The sequence below is a fragment of the Enhydra lutris genome, unplaced genomic scaffold (assembly GCF_002288905.1).
Source record: "Enhydra lutris kenyoni isolate GAN:26980312 unplaced genomic scaffold, ASM228890v2 scaffoldscaffold7, whole genome shotgun sequence".
Taxonomy (NCBI): Eukaryota; Metazoa; Chordata; class Mammalia; order Carnivora; family Mustelidae; genus Enhydra; species Enhydra lutris.
In genome coordinates this window covers 7,713,767-7,731,687 of record NW_019154091.1, presented here as the reverse complement: position 1 = coordinate 7,731,687, position 17,921 = coordinate 7,713,767, and the positions used below count along the sequence as shown (strand labels likewise).

The window sequence follows — 17,921 nt, the reverse complement described above, 5'->3', positions numbered from 1 at the left end:
CGTCCCATTTTGGAGAATGTTCCATGTGGACTTGAGAAGAATGTGTAATTCTTTTGCTTTAGGATGGAATGCTTTGTATATATCTGTGAAATCCATCTGATCCAGTGTGTCATTCAAAGCCCTTGTTTCCTTCTGAGATTCTCTTAGATGATCTGTCCATTGCTGTGAGTGGAGTGTTGAAGTCTGCTACTATTATTATATTATTATCAATGTGTTTCTTTAATTTTGTTATTAATTGGTTGATAAAATTTGCTGCTCCTAAGGTAGGAGCATAAATATTTATAATTGTTAGATATTCTTGTTGGATAGACCCTTTAAGTATGATACAGCATCCCTCCTCATCCTTTACTATAGTATTTGGCTTAAAATCTAATTTGTCTGATAAGTAAGGATTGCTACCCCAGCTTTCTTTTGACATCCATTAGCATGATAAATTGTTCTCCACCCTCTCACTTTCAATCTGGAGGTGTCTTTTGGTCTAAAATGGGTCTCTTGTAGACAGCATATGAATGGCACTTGCTTTTTTATCCATTCTGATACCCTGTGTCTTTTGATTGGAGCATTCAGCACACTTATATTCAGAGTTACTATTGAGAGATATGAATATAGCACCATTGTATTACCTTTAAAGTCACTGTTTCTGTATATTGTCTCTGTTACTTTTTGGTATATGTTGCTTTTGGGCTCTCTCTTTCCTTACTGGATCCCCTTTAATATTTCTTGCAGGGCTTGTTTAATGATCACAAATTCTTTTAGTTTCTGTTTGTCCTGGAAGATTTTTGTCTCTTCTCCTATTCTGAATGATAGCCTTGCTGGATAAAGTATTCTTGGCTGCATGTTTTTCTCATTTAGTACCCTGAGTATATCATGCTAGCCCTTTCTGGCCTGCCAGGTCTCTGCACCAATCCTTCCTGGGGAAGGAGAGGGGAATCTCACCAAGTCTCTGCTGTTCCCTGGGCCCCTGCTCTGGGAGCAATTGCCCAAATCTGTGTGCACTCTTGCCACTCCTCCCAAGGAGGAAGGAGGGCCACTCCTCTTGCTGGGCCCTTGCTTGGAGAGGCAGTCCCTGATCTTGCCATGGTTCATGGTTTATGGCAACACCTAGCTGAAAGCCCACTCCAGGGCTTGCTAATTGTAACCAGCTTTCCTGCTCCAATGCCTGGGAACTCTACCACACTCTGGCATCCCCATTCATTCTGTGACCCTGGGGATTCTGAGACCACACTTCCCAGTTAGGATTGTGCTCCGCTTCACCACCTGAGCACCTTTCAGGCAGGGACATTCCTCACAGGAGCAGACTTCTAGAAGTTCCAATTTTTGCATTCCATTGCTATATCACTTTCCAGCAGCTAGCTTATGGAGGTTCCCTCCCACCATGGTTTTTTTCCGATACATCCCCTCAGATTCACTTTTCTGCACCTCCTACTTTGCAAAAAGTAGTCACTTCTCTATTTGTAGAGTTGTAGCAATTCTTTCCTTAGCTCTCAGGTTGAATTCACAGGTATTCAGAATGATTTGATAGATATCTAGCTGAATTCAAGGTCAAGGGACCAGATGAATTGGGGGTCCCCTACTCTTCTGCCATATTCCCTCTCCATCTATAATTTAAATATTTTTCATGTCCTCAGGCACACTGTGGTACATAGAGGAGAATTTGTTGTTATAGTAGATTTATTTGAATTTTTATGTATTGATGAAAAAAGGTGACATATGAGAGGAAACAATAATTTTACAAATAGATAGTTACGCTTTAATATTCAGAAAATATTTCCTTTCTTGGACACAAATCTAATTGTAATGGCAATCTCCTCTTCCTTCTTCAGTTTTGCAGACTCCAGCTGTTAGCAAACATGTATCTACCAAAGGTCCAGAAAAGCTAAAACAGCCTAGAAGCATTGACTGTTTTACAGGTAATTAAAATTGGGATAAACTGTTTTTCTAAAAACTTTTAAAGATAGTTTTCATGTTTCCCTTTTGATAAAATGTTTGTTTTCTGTTTCAGAATTGAGTGTAATGAATAAAATAAGGAAGAATAAGCTGTCCAAAGCAATATACTTGATGCAGAAAGCTCTTCTAATATCTGAGAAAGATGCAACCTCTACATCTTCACACAACCTTTTGATGGTAACAACATGCCATTCCTTTTTTTGGTCTTGACATATAACCTTTGTTAAATGAATGATTTAGTTCACTTTGTTAAAAATAATGTGTTGCCCTTAACATTAGATTATGAACTTTCAGGTTCCCTATATCTAGTCCTCTCTTTGAGTTGAACAGTTTTGAATAGGGAAACTAATCTATATTACCCATCCCGAACTCTACTGAAATGAGAGATCCTCTCTCTGTATTCTCTCTCTGTAGGGGCAACTTACATAGGAAGCCAAATAAAATCAGAAGGATTAAAAATGAGGGAAACTATAGAACTTAAGAGACACTATGCTAGCATAATGATTCCTTACTATGGAATTAAAATACTTCAAGTCCATTGGCTCAGATGCCTTCTCTCAGATGGATGCTGCTAATTTATATTTTACTCTGGCCTGGAAATTGTTCTGTCTTCTTACCGATTCATTGTATGTTGATTTTAGAATTTAAATTCTTAAGGGTACTCACATTTCAAGGTAGAGGATTTAAAAAAAAATTTTGTCCCTGTGTATTACCCATAAAAATTTGATGGTATTGGCTGAGTAAATGGCACATGGTGAAGTAGAGGATGATGCTACAAGTAGTTTAGCTGATAAGAAAAAAAATAGGCCAAAGCTAGGGAAAGGATACAGAGTTTAAGAGAAAAAGTTCCACATATTTATATAATGACTATGAGGAGCCAGAAGAAAAGAGAGAAATTGAAGATATGAGAGGTGTTAATAATAGAGCACAGTCCTATTAGAAGAGGGAAGGAGATGAGATTGAAAACACAGTTAAAGTGATTCATCTTCAGTGGAGGGTAGGCTACAGAGCAGACTCCTCATCCTCTGATACAAAAGAGAAGGAGGAACAGATCAATGTAGATTTGAGAAAGCCTATTGGTGAGGAGGCAGAGAGTTGAGTTTATGCCTTCTTATGTCAATCATCTGATAAAGTAGGAGGCAATCATATCTGCCAACAATGGAGAGCAAGGGTGGACAGTTGGACCCCGGAGAGAGAAGACGATTAGAGAGTGGAGTGGAATGGATGAGGAATGGATGAGGGAGTTGACAATGAAGTTGAAGGACTGGCCAGTACAAAGTTATAGCTGAAGTTGAGGACCATGAATTTATACTGGGCCCCATCTGCATGGTGGTATGGCATTACCCTGGTGTAGTGTTTTTAGTAGCTGTGACAGCAAAATATTTGTGACAGCAGAGATTTGTACAGGGCTATATTTTTACAAAGAATATATGGGTTAAAAGTTCCTAATAAAAATGGGTACAGATTGAGTAGGGAGGGAAGTGATGCCTTCAGGGTATTTAAAGACTTGGTGAGCATGGAGATGTCCAGAGACTGGAGATCTCTTTGAAGTTAGGGATCAGAAAATCAGAGTCTGAGAGAGCTGGAAGGATATGGGTTTGAGGTCAGAAAGTAGGATATTGAAATTTCACATGAAAAAATGTTCATCATCACTAGCCATCAGGGAGATTCAAATTAAAACCACATTGAGATACCACCTTACACCAGTTAGAATGGCCAATATTAGCAAGACAGGACACAACATGTGTTGGAGAGGCTGTGGAGAAAGGGGAACACTCTTACACTGTTGGTGGGAATGCAAGTTGGTGCAGCCACTTTGGAAAACAGTGTGGAGATTCTCAAGAAATTAAAAATAGAGCTTCCCTATGAACCTGCAATTGCACTACTGGGTATTTACCCCAAAGATACAGATGTAGTGAAAAGAAGGGCCATCTGTATCCCAATGTTTATGGCAGCAATGGCCACGGTCGCCAAACTGTGGAAAGAACCAAGATGCCCTTCAACGGACGAATGGATAAGGAAGATGTGGTCCATATACTCTATGGAGTATTATGCCTCCATCAGAAAGGATGAATACCCAACTTTTGTAGCAACATGGACGGGACTGGAAGAGATTATGCTGAGTGAAATAAGTCAAGCAGAGAGAGTCAATTATCATATGGTTTCACTTATTTGTGGAGCCTAACAAATAGCATGGAGGACAAGGGGAGATGGAGAGGAGAAGGGAGTTGAGGGAAATTGGAAGGGGGTGCGGTACAAAAACAATGAATACTGTTATGCTGAAAAGAAATAAAAAATTAAAAAAAAAGAAATCTGAGATTTCTGATATGTAGCACTTTGTTATCATCTGTCCATTATTTCATTCATCCAACAAATGTTTTTGAGTACTTATGATCCATTCAGCAAATATTTATTTTACATTGTATGCCTGGTATTATGTTGAGTACAGGGGATAAAAACAAACAAACAAACAAAAATTCTTTATTTATTCAACAAATAGTGATGGATTGCCTTCTTTTTTGTCCCTGCCTTCAAGATAAATCTAGTTTGTGGAAACATAGACAAGTAAGAAGGTAATTATGGGTTACTGTCATAGATACTTTAACTGCAAGAATTCCAGGGGAATTTAGCAGAGGAGTACCTAACCAAATACTGGTTGATATGTAAGGAAACTTCCAGAAAAGGAATCAGGTTGAATACTGATAGGCAGGAGTAGCCAGAGAAAGAGGAAGACAGAGGGTGAAAAGGACTTTATAGGAAGAGAAAACAACATGTACAAAATTCCTAAAGCTAGAATGATCATAGAGTTCTTGTGGTCCTATAGGTTATTCAGTGTCATAGAGGCACAGATGAAATGGCAAGGGGAAGTGGGGTCTGTTGGGAGAAGAGGGTAAGAAGTGAGACCAGAGAGGAAGTCTAAGGATTTTTTTTTTTTAAGATTTTATTTATTTATTTGACAGACAGAGATCACAAGTAGGCAGAGTGAAAGAGAGGAGGAAGCAGGCTCCTCGCCTAGCAGAGCCCGACGCGGGACTTGATCCCAGGACCTTGAGACCATGACCTGAGCCAAAGGCAGAGAGAGGCTTTAACCCACTGAGCCACCCAGGTGCCCCAAGTCTAAGGATTTTGAGCAGACAGATGCTATTAATGTTCAGGATTGGGAAGTCTGTCCTGGCAGCGTTAGAGAAGAGCCTTATTTTAAATTGCGCTTCCAGCTTTTGAATGGAGGAGTTTGATGATGGTGTTGGATGGTCTCAGCTGACAAGGCCAAGTGGTGCTTGATCTTTGTTGGAAGACTTTGGGGTGTGTTCAGATCCCTTTTCTCAACAGATGCTTCTGTGGCCACATGCTACGGTCTAGTGCTTGGCGGATACTAATACTTCAGTCCTATTTCTATGTCAAATAAAACTTATCTTTCTTTTTTAGAACTGTCTCAGGAGTAATATTGTGGCATCTTAGAGCCTGGAGAGAATAAAGCCTTTGGGATTTCCCTTTTTGTTTTATTAAGACTCAGTCTGGTCCTTATACTGTTGTAATATGCTCATTCCTGTTCGGCCTCTATCTTCCTACCACTGACACTGGGGACACCCTGGAGATATGAGAAGACTGAAGTTTTTTACATTTTTTCCCTTGTGTGTCTTTTTCTTTTATTTCTTAAATGAAACTATTTTAAGAAAAATTTTAAGTATAATGTCCTCTTAGGATAGACTCATGAGATGTATTTAGAGGTTCTGTTTTTTATTAGGGGTCCTCCACAAGGATTGTCACCAACTAGGAATATGTTGAATATTTATTTAGAAGTCCTGAAACCTTCTATAGCCACCTCTGCTCCTCAGTGGCATTTTTTATCCAAGTGTTAAGGCTTAATGATCAGTCCTTAGGGTGCTCTCGTAAACAATGATGTTATGGCTCAAATAATTGCCAAACTTTCTTTCTTTAAAGAAAACAAATAAATTTCTTTCCCCTGGCAATCATTTTCAACTGGGGTATATTACAGAATGTTTTACATTATCATGATCTTGTAATAAAATTATCCCCAAATCAGTAACTGATGCATCACCTGATACCATAAAAAGGTTTGAAAAGCCCGAGTCTTTTCAGAGCTCTTAAATAATTCATACCCTGTTTTAGTTTCTCAAAAGTTTCTTGACTTTGTGGAGCTGTATAATCTCATCAGGTGTCTATTTTATTCCTAATCAGTTAAAAGTGGACCAACTTGTTGCCAGGACTGAGGTACAAACCTTTGATAATAGCTTGTTAGCTTTCTAAATGAAATGACTGGTCTTTTTTTTTTTTTTTAATGGTGATTTTACCCTCCATTTTCCTGTCTTGGTATTGGACTTCTGGAAGCCCATGTTGGCTTTTTACACAATATACCACCGATTTACTTTAATGGATTGCATCTGGAACTAGTCTCAGATGTCCCTAATCTACTTTTGGTCAAATAGAGCATTGGTCCTGTGGCTTATCGTCATCACTTCAGAGTCTCCCAGACAGACATTCAGTCTCTGTGCAGATGGGATTTCTTATTGGGAAGAGGCAGGAATATTTGTCAGTCTAATGTAAGTGTTACAAGGGCAGGGTTGTATATTGTTTTCTGTCCAGCACCTATCTCCTCTTCCAAATATCGCCTTTTGAGGAATTCCTCTTTCCCTTTTAGATGTAGTCGGGTGGGACTTTTCAGGAGCTTTCTTCTCTAGCCAGTCAGAAGACTAGTCATGTGAGCAAGGCCAATCGGGACCTCCCTTCTTGGAATCAGATCTTGAGTAGAGGGGTAAAAAGACTAAAGCTAGTGGATGTTCATTCTTTCCAATGCTTGTGTACTGATCAGACTATTATGACTATTCATATGTAGGAGGGTCTATTTTGTAGACCCTCCTACATCTTTGGACCTGTTGTGGTCCTGGCCTGTTTTTCCTATTACTCCTGGTTCAAAGAACCCCAACCCCAATGCATCAAGTTTTCTCCTAGTTTTATTTGTTGGAACCTAAACAAATTGATATTTGAGGTGACTTTAGCAGTTCCAAAATCTAGTCATATTGCTTCAACTCTAAGCAGAGGCGCATTATGAATTAGCAGATTGTTTTTTTAATAGAACCTAATTTTATGGTTGTATTTTGGAACCAGAACTAATGAAGAAGCCCAGACCACTCAAAGTTCTGATAACTCCTGGCTTTACTATTTCCCAAATTTCTACCTTCATATCTCCTAAATACCACTCTATTATCTAGGTTAGCAGTAATTAGATTACTAGAGTATAATTATTTTTCCTATCTTATAGCATTTTAGTCAAATCAGTTCTATTTGCTTTTGGGGGAAGAATATATGTGAATCATTTTTTTTCCAGAGATCTTTTTTTTTTAAATTTTTTAAAAAAATTTTTTAAAAGATTTGATTTATTTATTTGAGAGAGTGAGAGAGAGAGAGCATGAGCAGGGCGAGTGGGAGAAGGAGAAGCAGACTCCCTGCTGAGCAGGGAGCCCGATGTGGGGCTTGATCCCAGGACTCTGGGACTATGACCTGAGCCAAAGGCAGATGCCCAACTGACTGAGCCACGCAGGCACCCCTTTTCCCAGAGATTGTATCAGCTCTTTTTACTTGTTCTCTGCTGAAGTCTTCTTCATAAAGAGCAAACCCTTTCTGATTTCGACCCCCTCCCGTGAGGTCATGTTTAGACCTGTTAGACCTCAAAATACTGACAAGATTTTAGCTAATTTCCATTTCAGGTTTTAAGGGTATTTCATAGAAAAGCATCCAGGTTGCCTTTCCATGCTTCATTTTAGTTTAGCTTTGTATTAATAAGACAAAATACATAGTGGTTAGGAGGATAGGGATTTGGATTAGAGTTTTGGTTTTGCCACTGACTAGCTGTATGCCCAAGGTATTTTACTTATGCCCTCTTAAGTTTTAATTCCTTCATATGTCAAATGGGAGTTCTTGGGAAGATTCAAGGAAATGATGCATATAAAATGCTTAGCATTTGGCACAGAATAGGCAGTCAATAAATGTTAGCCATTGTTAGTATTATTACTATTAATAATTACTATTAATATTACTATTAATCTATATTCCACTTCTGGAGCATTCTGTTTTATCATATCAGAATTATTTTTTGGTGTTTTAGATATGTTTTTGTCTATCAAACTATACATTTCTTTTTATGTTTTCCCTTAGATTGATCTTATGAATTGTATAATTTATTCTCAGCAATCAAAAATGTTCCTTGTCGGGATTCTTGGATATGGCTTAACCTACTTTTCATCTCCTTCTGAAATGTACATAATATGCTGAGAATCCAGTACATACCTCAGGAGGTCTACTAGACAAGTAGTAAATATGGCACTTTATCATTCCAGTCTTACGATAGTTTTTTATGGTTAGTTGTTAATCATTACCTTGAAGATCATCTTATATCTTTCCCTATGTGTCTTGCTGCACTGTGGGTGTTAAGGTGTTGTCAAATGTACTTAATGTCAATCTGTCCTTGTAAGCGCTGAGTAACTTCTAAAAAGAGGCATGTTTGTTTCTCTAATGGAAGCTATAGATAGAAAGACTTACATTCAGACAATAGTAGTTTGACTATAATACTACTGTTTTTTGGCAATAAAATAATATGTTTTGGTGGACACATTAGGCAACATGTTGAACATATTAGAGGCAACAGTGATGTCCATAATGATAATACTTTCTCTCTCTTTAAAAGATTTTATTTATTTATTTATTTATTTATTATTTGAGAGAAAGAGAGAGCATGTGCAAGTGGAAGAGGAGCGAGGGAGAGGGACAAGCAGACTCTGCGTTGAGCACAGAGCCTGATGGGGGTTCAATCCCACGACTCTGAGATCATGACCTGAGCTGAAATCACGAGTTGGATGCTTAACCAACTGAGCCATCCAGACGCTCCCATACTTTTTCTTTTCACAGTTGAATAGAGCTGGTTTTGTGGATACTTTTCTTTATTGAGTTTTTGAGACTACTTTTCTAGTGATATTTCCTCCTATTTGGGGAACCCCTTTAAAAAGTTCTAATCACTTTCTTTTTAAAAAATTGATGTGTAATTGACAGATAACATTATATTAATTTCAGGTATACAATGTAATGATTGAGATTTATATATATTGCTAAATGATCACCATAGTAAATCTTATTAACTTATGCGTCTGTCATCAGTTACAATTTTTTTTTCTTGTGATGAGAACTTTTCAGATTTACTCTCTAGGAACTTTCAAATAAGCAGTACAGTATTATTAACTACAGGCTGTACATTCTATTACCATGACTTACTTATTTTATAACTGGAAATTTGTACATTTTGACCTCTTTCACCCATTTTGCCCCACCTCCCACCCCCAACCTCTAGCAACCACCAATCTGTTCTCTTTATCTATCTGTTTGATTTTTTTTTAGATTCCACATATGCATGACATCATATAGTGTTTGTCTTTCTCTGACTTATTTCACTTAACTTAATGCCCTTGGGACCCATCCATGTTGTCACAAATGGCATGATTTCATTCTTTTTCTATGGCTGGATAATATTCATATGTGTGTATGTGCATATATATGTATATATATATGAATTGCACATTCATATATATAATATGTCTTGGCTATTGTAAATAATGCCACAGTGAACATGGGGGTGCAGATACTTTTTCTAACTAGTGTGCTGATCACTTTCTTGTAAATGAAATGCTTTTAGCAGCTCAGTGATTTGGCTCACTAAGTTAGGATTTTAATTTCTAACTTAGATTTTACCTTGAGGCCTATTATAGAACTTTTCTGATTCATATAAATCAAGGACTCTGTTTTAGACTATTGTTACCTTTCATTTAAAAATTTAGTACTTTTAGGGACGCCTGGGTGGCTCAGTTGGTTAAGCAGCTGCCTTTGGCTCAGGTCATGATCCCAGGGTTCTGGGATCGAGTCCCGCGTCGGGCTCCTTGCTCCGCAGGGAGCCTGCTTCTCCCTCTACCACTCTGTCTGCCTGTGTTCACTCTCTCTCTCTCTCTCTCTCTGACAAATAAATAAATTTAAAAAAATTTAGTACTTTTATTAATCTATTTCAAATTGGGCCATGAAATCTGAGTTAGGGAATTAAAACTAATCAAGACCCAATCAGGACATTTTATTTATTTATTTATTTTCCAATCAGAATTTTTTTTTGAAGATTTATTTATTTATTTATCTGACAGCGATCACAAGTAGGCAGAGACGCAGGCAGAGAGAGAGGAGGAAGCAGGCTCCCCAATGGGCAGAGAACCCCATGCGGGGCTCGATCCCAGGACCCTGGGATCATGACCTGAGCCGAAGGCAGAGGCTTTAACTCACTGAGCCACCCAGGCGCTCCTCCAATCAGAATATTTTAAATGTACCGCCTTTAAATGCATTATGGATCATCCTCATCTGTCATAATTTCATGTCTTTCATTCAAACACATTTATTGAACCTAAAGAGATAAATAAAGTACCCCTTGCCACCAAGATGCTCATTGTTTAGTCTGGACAGTCACTACACAGCTCATATTGTATGATACATGCTAAAATAAAGAGTAGAAAATGAAGAGAATAAGTACCGAAATGTGTGGGATTTCTCTTGGGAGGATTCAGAGATGATGTTTGAGTGGACCTTAAAGCACAGAAAAGGAAGTAGAAATCTACAGGAAGAGGAAGTTGCAATGGGAAAAGCTGAGGCATGACAAGCATAGCTTCTCAGGGAATAAATGGCTTTTTTAAAAAAAATGGCTTCAAAGGTTAGGTTGGCTAGGCAGTAGCTGTGGGACAGCGAAAGAGTAGACAGAGAGATAAGGCTAGAAAATATAATCGTGATCAGAATACAAAGGCTGTGGAGTTTGCACTATAACAAGTAGAGGAAGAACCACTGAAGGGGTAGAAGACTGGAGGTTGAGGAGACCAGAGACTGAGAGAAAGAGTAGGAGGCTGATTAACTCATCTCAGTCAGTGGTTCCCAGTCCCTACTGTACTTCAAAATTACCCTCAACAGTTGTTAATAATACTGATGCTCAAGCTCCACCCCTGGAGGTTTTTACTAAATAGGTTCAGAGTGGGGATGGACTATTTTAATTTTTAAACAAGTTCCATAGATGATACTGAACAGCAGCCAGGGGTTGAGAAATATCTGTGTGATAGTCCATAGCAGAAAGCAGGAAGTTGGGTTCATGGATATGCAGAGAGAAGCTGCTAGAGTCAAGTCAGAAGATGCTGGTGAATGACTGGTTCAATGGAGTATGAACTGCTGAGGCAAATTTTGGGAATAAGTGTAGAAAGCCCAGGGCAGTTGGCCAGACAGTTGAGATGGGGTCAGAGGCAGTCTGTGTTAATATTAGGGCAGCAAACCAATGCTGCTGGTGTATTTTTTAGGCTGCACACATAATCCAGAGGAGGGAAATTTTCAAGGCGTTGGTCCCTTTCCTTGTGTTGCATAATTTTTCCTTAGGCTGATTTCACCTGTTCTTATGTAGCCTAAAATATCTTGGTCTCCAGTCTGTGACGCAAATGAAGTCACATTAACATTTAATGTTCAAAATATAATAGCTTTCATCTACCTTCTGTTCAAGTAGGAATTTCTTAAAAATTTTCCACAGTTATCTGGGGGAACCTACCTTTTCTGCTCAGGCTTCTTACTTTAATTCTGGCCTCTTATCAAGCTCCTACCTGTTGTTGCTTTTCAAGGGAACCGTGCTCTGTGGGCACATCTGTCCTCTCAGGGAGCTGAATCTGGTCTGTCATCTATTGTAGAGGGTGGAAAGGTGAATGAGCCTCTGCCCAGCCCTGTGCTTGTTGTGTCCTCAGGGTTGAATAGGCACGTTGATGCCTTGATGTGTTTTATGACACAGCTCCTTCAACATCTTTCTTTCCATCCATTTTCTCTATTTTTTCCCCCTCAGTTTGGTTGAATGAGTGAGAAAGTTAACAGATGCCATTCTATGTTCCTTGATTGAGTCATTCATTCAATGATTCAAGTTATACTGAGCACCATGTGTCTATAAATTAGCTAAGGTCTTTGGCATGTAGGCCCTAGACAACACTAGACAAGGCCTATATAACACAACCCTTCTCACATGAAGGAATGATTATCCTAGGCAGATGGCAAGATTTTTGAACTATAAATGCCAAAAAAAATTTTTTTTCAAGGTCTCCTGGCACAGAATAAGCGGAGTTAAAAAATCCATTTATATTATAGATAAATTTTAATCACAACTAATGATTTTAGACCTTAATGTCAACCATTCCCTATAAAAATAAAAATGAGTTAATTCTCATCTCAATTTAGGTCAATTTTTATTTTAGAAAAAACGTATGATACTACAGTTTTATAATCTACACTCCCACAGGGAACTGGTTTACTCACTTTAAATATCACTTTGATGCAAATGACTCACAGAAAGTCTTACCCTTTCTTTTAGATCAAGTCCGGATCTCCAAGTGGAACCTTTGAAACTTAGCATGTCTTCTGCAGAGGAAAAAGCACAGGTTTTTGTAAGAGAGTGAAATGTATTTGAAATTTGATAGACATTTGTCTTATCATTTTCAGGATTTCTTTTCTTAAATTCATTAAATTGGCTAGAATTCCAGAATAAAAGGAAATAGTGGCATTTTGTCTCCTTTTGGATTTTATTGATGATTCTTTTAGTGCTTCACAATTAGGTGACTATTGGCTAAAATTAATATTTTTCTCATGCTAAAGAAAGAGCTTTCCTAGTTTATTGAGGTTTGCCACTCCCTCCCCCTGGCTTTACTGAGGCATAATTGGCAAATAAAATTGTAATATCTTTTCAATGTACAGCATGATGATTTGATATATGTATGCAGTAGTCTTCTCTTAGCTGTGGTTTAGCTTTCTGCAGTTTCAGTTACCTGCAGTCAATGACAGTCTGGAATCAGATGATTTTCCTTCCGACATATCATCAGAAGGTCAGCAGTGGCTTAATGCTACGTTACAGTGTCCTTACTTTGTCTCATCATGTAGACATTTTATCTTTTCACATCACAAGAAGAGGGTGAGTGCAGTACAATAAGATATTTTGAGAACAAGACCACATTCACATAACTTTTATTACAATATATTGTTATAATTGTTCTATTTTATTATTAGCTATTGCTAATCCCCTACTATGCCTAATTTATACATTAAATTTTATCATAGGTATGTATGTATGAGAAAAACACATAGTATATATGGGGTTTAATTCTGTCTGTGGCTTCAGGCATCTTGGAACGTATCCCTATGGATAAGCAGAGACTACCATACATTTTGAAATAATTACCACAAGCAGCTTAATTAACACATTTATCACATCATAGAGTTACCTTTTTAAATTTTTTAATTTAAATTCAATTTAAGTAATGTACAGTGTATTATTAGTTTCAAAGGTAGAATTTAGTGATTCATCAGTTGCATATAACACCCAGTTCTCCTTACATCAAGTGCCTTCCTTGATGCCTATCACTCAAGTACCCCATCCCCCGCCTACCTCCCCTCCAGCAACTCTCACGTTGTTTCCTATAGTTAAGAGTCTCTTATGGTTTGTCTCCCTCTCTATTTTTGTCTTATTTTATTTTTCCTTCCCTTCCCCTATGTTCATTTGTTTCTTAAGTTTCACATATGAGTGAAATCATATATTTGTCTTTATCTGACTGACTTACTTCACTCACTCAGCATAATACCCTGTGGTTCCATTCATGTCATTGCAAATCGCAAGATTTCATTCTCTTTGATGGCTGAGTAAGTTATGTTTCTTTAAAACTAACATATAATGTATTATTTGCCCCAGGGGTACAGGTCTGTGAATCATCAGGCTTACACATTTCACAGCACTCACCTTAGCACATACCCCCAATGTCCATAACTCAGCCACCCTATCCCTACCCTCCCATGCCCCAGCAACCCTCAGTTTGTTTCATGAGATTAAGAGTCTCTTATGGTTTGTCTCCCTCCCAATCCCATCTTGTTTCATGTTTTTCCTCTCTACCCCCATGCCCCCCTGCCCTGCCTCTCAAATTCCTCATATCAGAAAGATCATATGATAATTGTCTTTCTCTGATTGACTTATTTCAATCAGCATAATAACCTCTAGTTCCATCCACATTGTTGCAAGTGGCAAGATTTCATTTTTTTTTTGATGGCTACATTGTATTCCATTGTATATATATACCACATCTTCTTTATCCATTCATCTCTTGATAGACATCTAGGTTCTTTCCATAGTTTGGCTATTGTGGACATTGCTGCTATAAACATTCAGGTGCACGTGCCACTTCGGATCACCACATTTGTATCTTTAGGGTAAATACCCAATAGCGCGATTGCTGGGTTGTAGGGTAGCTCTATTTTCAACTTTTTGAGGAACCTCCAAACTGTTTTCCAGAGTGGCTACACCAGCTTGCATTCCTACCAACAGTGTAGGAGGGTTCCGCTTTCTCTGCATCCTTGTGAACATCTGTCGTTTCCTTACTTGTTAATTTTAACCATTCTGACTTGTGTGAGGTGATATCTCATTGTGGCTTTGATTTGTATTTCCCTGATGCTGAGTGATGTTGAGCACTTTTTCATGTGTCTGTTGGCCATCTGGATGTCTTCTTTGCAGAAATGTCTGTTCATGTCTTCTGCCCATTTCTTGATTGGATTATTCTTTGGGTGTTGAGTTTGCTAAGTTCTTTATAGATTTTGGAAACTAGCCCTTTATCTGATATGTCATTTGCGAATATCTTCTCCCATTCTGTCAGTTGTCTTTTGGTTATGTTGACTTGTTTCCTTTGCTGTGCAAAAGCTTTTGATCTTGATGAAGTCCCAATTTTTGGCCTTGCTTCCCTTGCCTTTGGCGATGTTTCTAGGAAGGAGTTGCTATTGCTGAGGTCAAAGAAGTTGTTACCTGTGTTCTCCTCAAGGATTTTGATGGATTCCTGTCTCATACTGAGATATTGCATCCATTTTGAGTCTATTTTTGTGTGTGGTATAAGGAAGTGGTCCAGTTTCATTCTACTGCATGTGGCTGTCCAATTTTCCCAACACCACTTGTTGAAGAGGTGGTCTTTTTTCCATTGGATATTCTTTCCTGCTTTGTTGAAGATTAGTTGACCATAGAGTTGAGGGTCCATTTCTGGATTCTCTTTTCTGTTCCATTGATCTATGTGTCTGTTTTTGTGCCAGTACCATACTGTCTTGATGATGGCAGCTTTGTAATAGAGCTTGAAGTCTGGAATTGTGATGCTGTCAGCTTTGGTTTTCTTTTTCAACATTGCTCTGGCTATGTGGGGTCTTTTCTGTTTCCATATAAATTTTAGGATTATTTGTTCCATTTATTTGAAAAAAAATTGATGGTGTTTTAATAGGGATTGGATTAAATGTGTAGATTGCTTTAGGTAACATAGACCCTTTTAAAGTATTTGTTCTTCCAATCCATAAGCATAGAACGTTTTTCCATTTCTTTGTGCCTTCCTCAATTTCTTTCATGAGTACTCTATAGTTTTCTGAGTACAGATTCTTTGCCTCTTTGGTTAGGTTCATTCCTAGGTATCTTATGGTTTTGGTGCAGTTGTAAATGGGATTGACTCCTTAATTTCTCTTTCTTCTGTCTTGCTGTTGGTGTATAGAAATGCAACTGATTTCTGTGCATTGATTTTTATATCCTGATACTTTACTGAATTCCTGTATGAGTTCTAGCAGTTTTGGAGTGGAGTCTTCTGGGTTTTCCACATAAAGTATCCTATTATCTGCAAAGAGTGAGAGTTTGACTTCTTTGCTGATTTGGATGTCTTTTATTTCTTTTTGTTGTCTGATTGCTGAGACTAGGACTTCTAGTACTATGTTGCACAGCAGTGGTGATAGTGGACATCCCTGCCATGTTCTTGACCTTAGGGAAAAAGCTCTCAGTTTTTTCCTCATTGAGAATAATATTTGCGGTGGGTGGCTTTGATGATATTGAGTTATGTACCCTCTATCCCTACACTTTGAAGGGTTTTGATCGTGAAAGAATGCTGTAGTTTGTCAAATGCTTTTTATCATCTATTGAGAGTATCGTATTGTTTTTGTTCTTTCTTTTATTAATGTATTCTATCACATTGATTGGTCTGTGGATGTTGAATCAACCTTTCAGCCCAGGAATAAATCCCACTTGGTCGTGATGAATAATCCTTTTAATGTACTGTTGGATCCTATTGGCTAGTATTTTGGTGAGAATATTTGCATCCGTGTTCATCAAGGATATTGGTCTGTAATTCTTTTTGATGGAATCATTGTCTGGTTTTGGGATCAAGGTAATGCTGGCCTCATAAAATGAGTTTGGAAGTTCTCCTTCCATTTCTATTTTTTAGAACAGTTTCAGAAGAATAGGTATTAATTCTTCTTTAAATGTTTGGTAGAATTCCTCTGGGAAGCCATTTAGCCCTGGGCTCTTGTTTGTTGGGAGATATTTTGATGACTGCTTCAATCTCCTTACTGGTTATGGGTCTGTTCAGTTTTCTATTTCTTCCTGGTTCAGGTTTGGTAGTTTATATGTCTCTAGGAATGCATCCATTTCTTCCAGATTGTCAAATTTGCTGGTGTATAGTTGCTTATAATATGTTCTTATGATGATTTGATTTCGTTGGTGTTGGTTGTGATCTCTTCTCTTTCATTCATGATTTTATTAATTTGGGTCCTTTCTCTTTTCTTTTTCATAAGTCTAGCCAGGGGTTTATCAATCTTATTAATTCTTTCAAAGAATCAGCTCCTAGTTTCATTGATTTTTTCTACTATTCTTTTGGTTTCTGTTTCACTGATTTCTGCTCTGATCTTTATTATTTTTCTTCTCCTCCTGGGTTTAGGCTTTCTTTGCTGTTCTTTCTCTAGCTCCTTTAAATGTAGGGTTATGTTGTGTATTTGAGACCTTTCTTGTTTCTTAAGAAAGGCCTGTACCACTATATATTTTCCTCTCAGGTCTGCCTTTGTTGTGTCCCACAGATTTTGAACCGTTGTGTTTTCATTATCATTTGTCTCCATGAATTTTTTTCAATTCTTCTTTAATTTGCTGGTTGACCCATTCATTTTTAGTAGGATGCTCTTTAGCCTCCATGTATTTGAGTTCTTTCCACCTTTCCTCTTGTGATTGAGTTCTAGTTTCAGAGCATTGTGGTCTGAAAATATGCAGGGAGTGATCCCAATCTTTTGGTACTGGTTGAGACCTGATTTGTGACCCAGGATGTGATCTATTCTGGAGAATGTTCCATGTGCACTAGAGAAGAATGTGTATTCTGTTGCTCTGGGATGGAATGCTCTGAATATATCTGTGATGTCCATCTGGTCCAGTGTGTCATTTAAGGCCTTTATTTCCTTGTTGATCTTTTGCTTAGATGATCTGTCCATTTCAGTGAGGGGAGTGTTCAAGTCCCCTACTATTATTGTATTATTGTTGATGTGTTTCTCTGATTTTGTTATTAATTGGTTTATATAGTTGGCTGCTCCCACATTAGGGGCATAGATATTTAAAATTGTTAGATCTTCTTGTTGGACATACCCTTTGAGTATGATATAGTGTCCTTCCTCATCTCTTATTATAGTCTTTGGCTTAAAATCTATTTGATCTGATATAAGGATTGCCATCCCAGCTTTCTTCTGATGTCCATTAGCATGGTACATTGTTTTCCACCCCCTCACTTTAAATCTGGAGGTGTCTTTGGGTCTAAAATGAATTACTTGTAGACAGCGTATTGGTGGAGGTTTTTTTTTTTAATTTTTTATTTTTTATAAACATATATTTTTATCCCCAGGGGTACAGGTCTGTGAATCCCCAGGTTTACACATTTCACAGCACTCACCATAGCACATACCCTCCCCAATGTCCATAACTCCGCCCCCCCCAGCCCCCCTCCCCCCATCAACCCTCAGTTTGTTTTGTGAGATTAAGAGTCACTTATGGTTTGTCTCCCTCCCAATCCCATCTTGTTTCATTAACTCTTCTCCTACCCCCTTAACCC

General features: G+C 38.0%; 1 protein-coding gene across 1 annotated transcript in view; it reads left to right on the top strand.

Annotated features, from left to right (window-relative positions):
* LOC111142202 (cilia and flagella associated protein 54) overlaps nucleotides 1–17,921 on the top strand; it is a 313,573-nt gene that overhangs the window by 71,460 nt on the left and 224,192 nt on the right. The window contains exons 18-19 of the mRNA XM_022495227.1: nucleotides 1,824–1,910; nucleotides 2,003–2,124. Coding sequence (XP_022350935.1) covers nucleotides 1,824–1,910; nucleotides 2,003–2,124 — 209 coding nt within the window. The remainder of the gene's footprint in view (nucleotides 1–1,823; nucleotides 1,911–2,002; nucleotides 2,125–17,921) is intronic.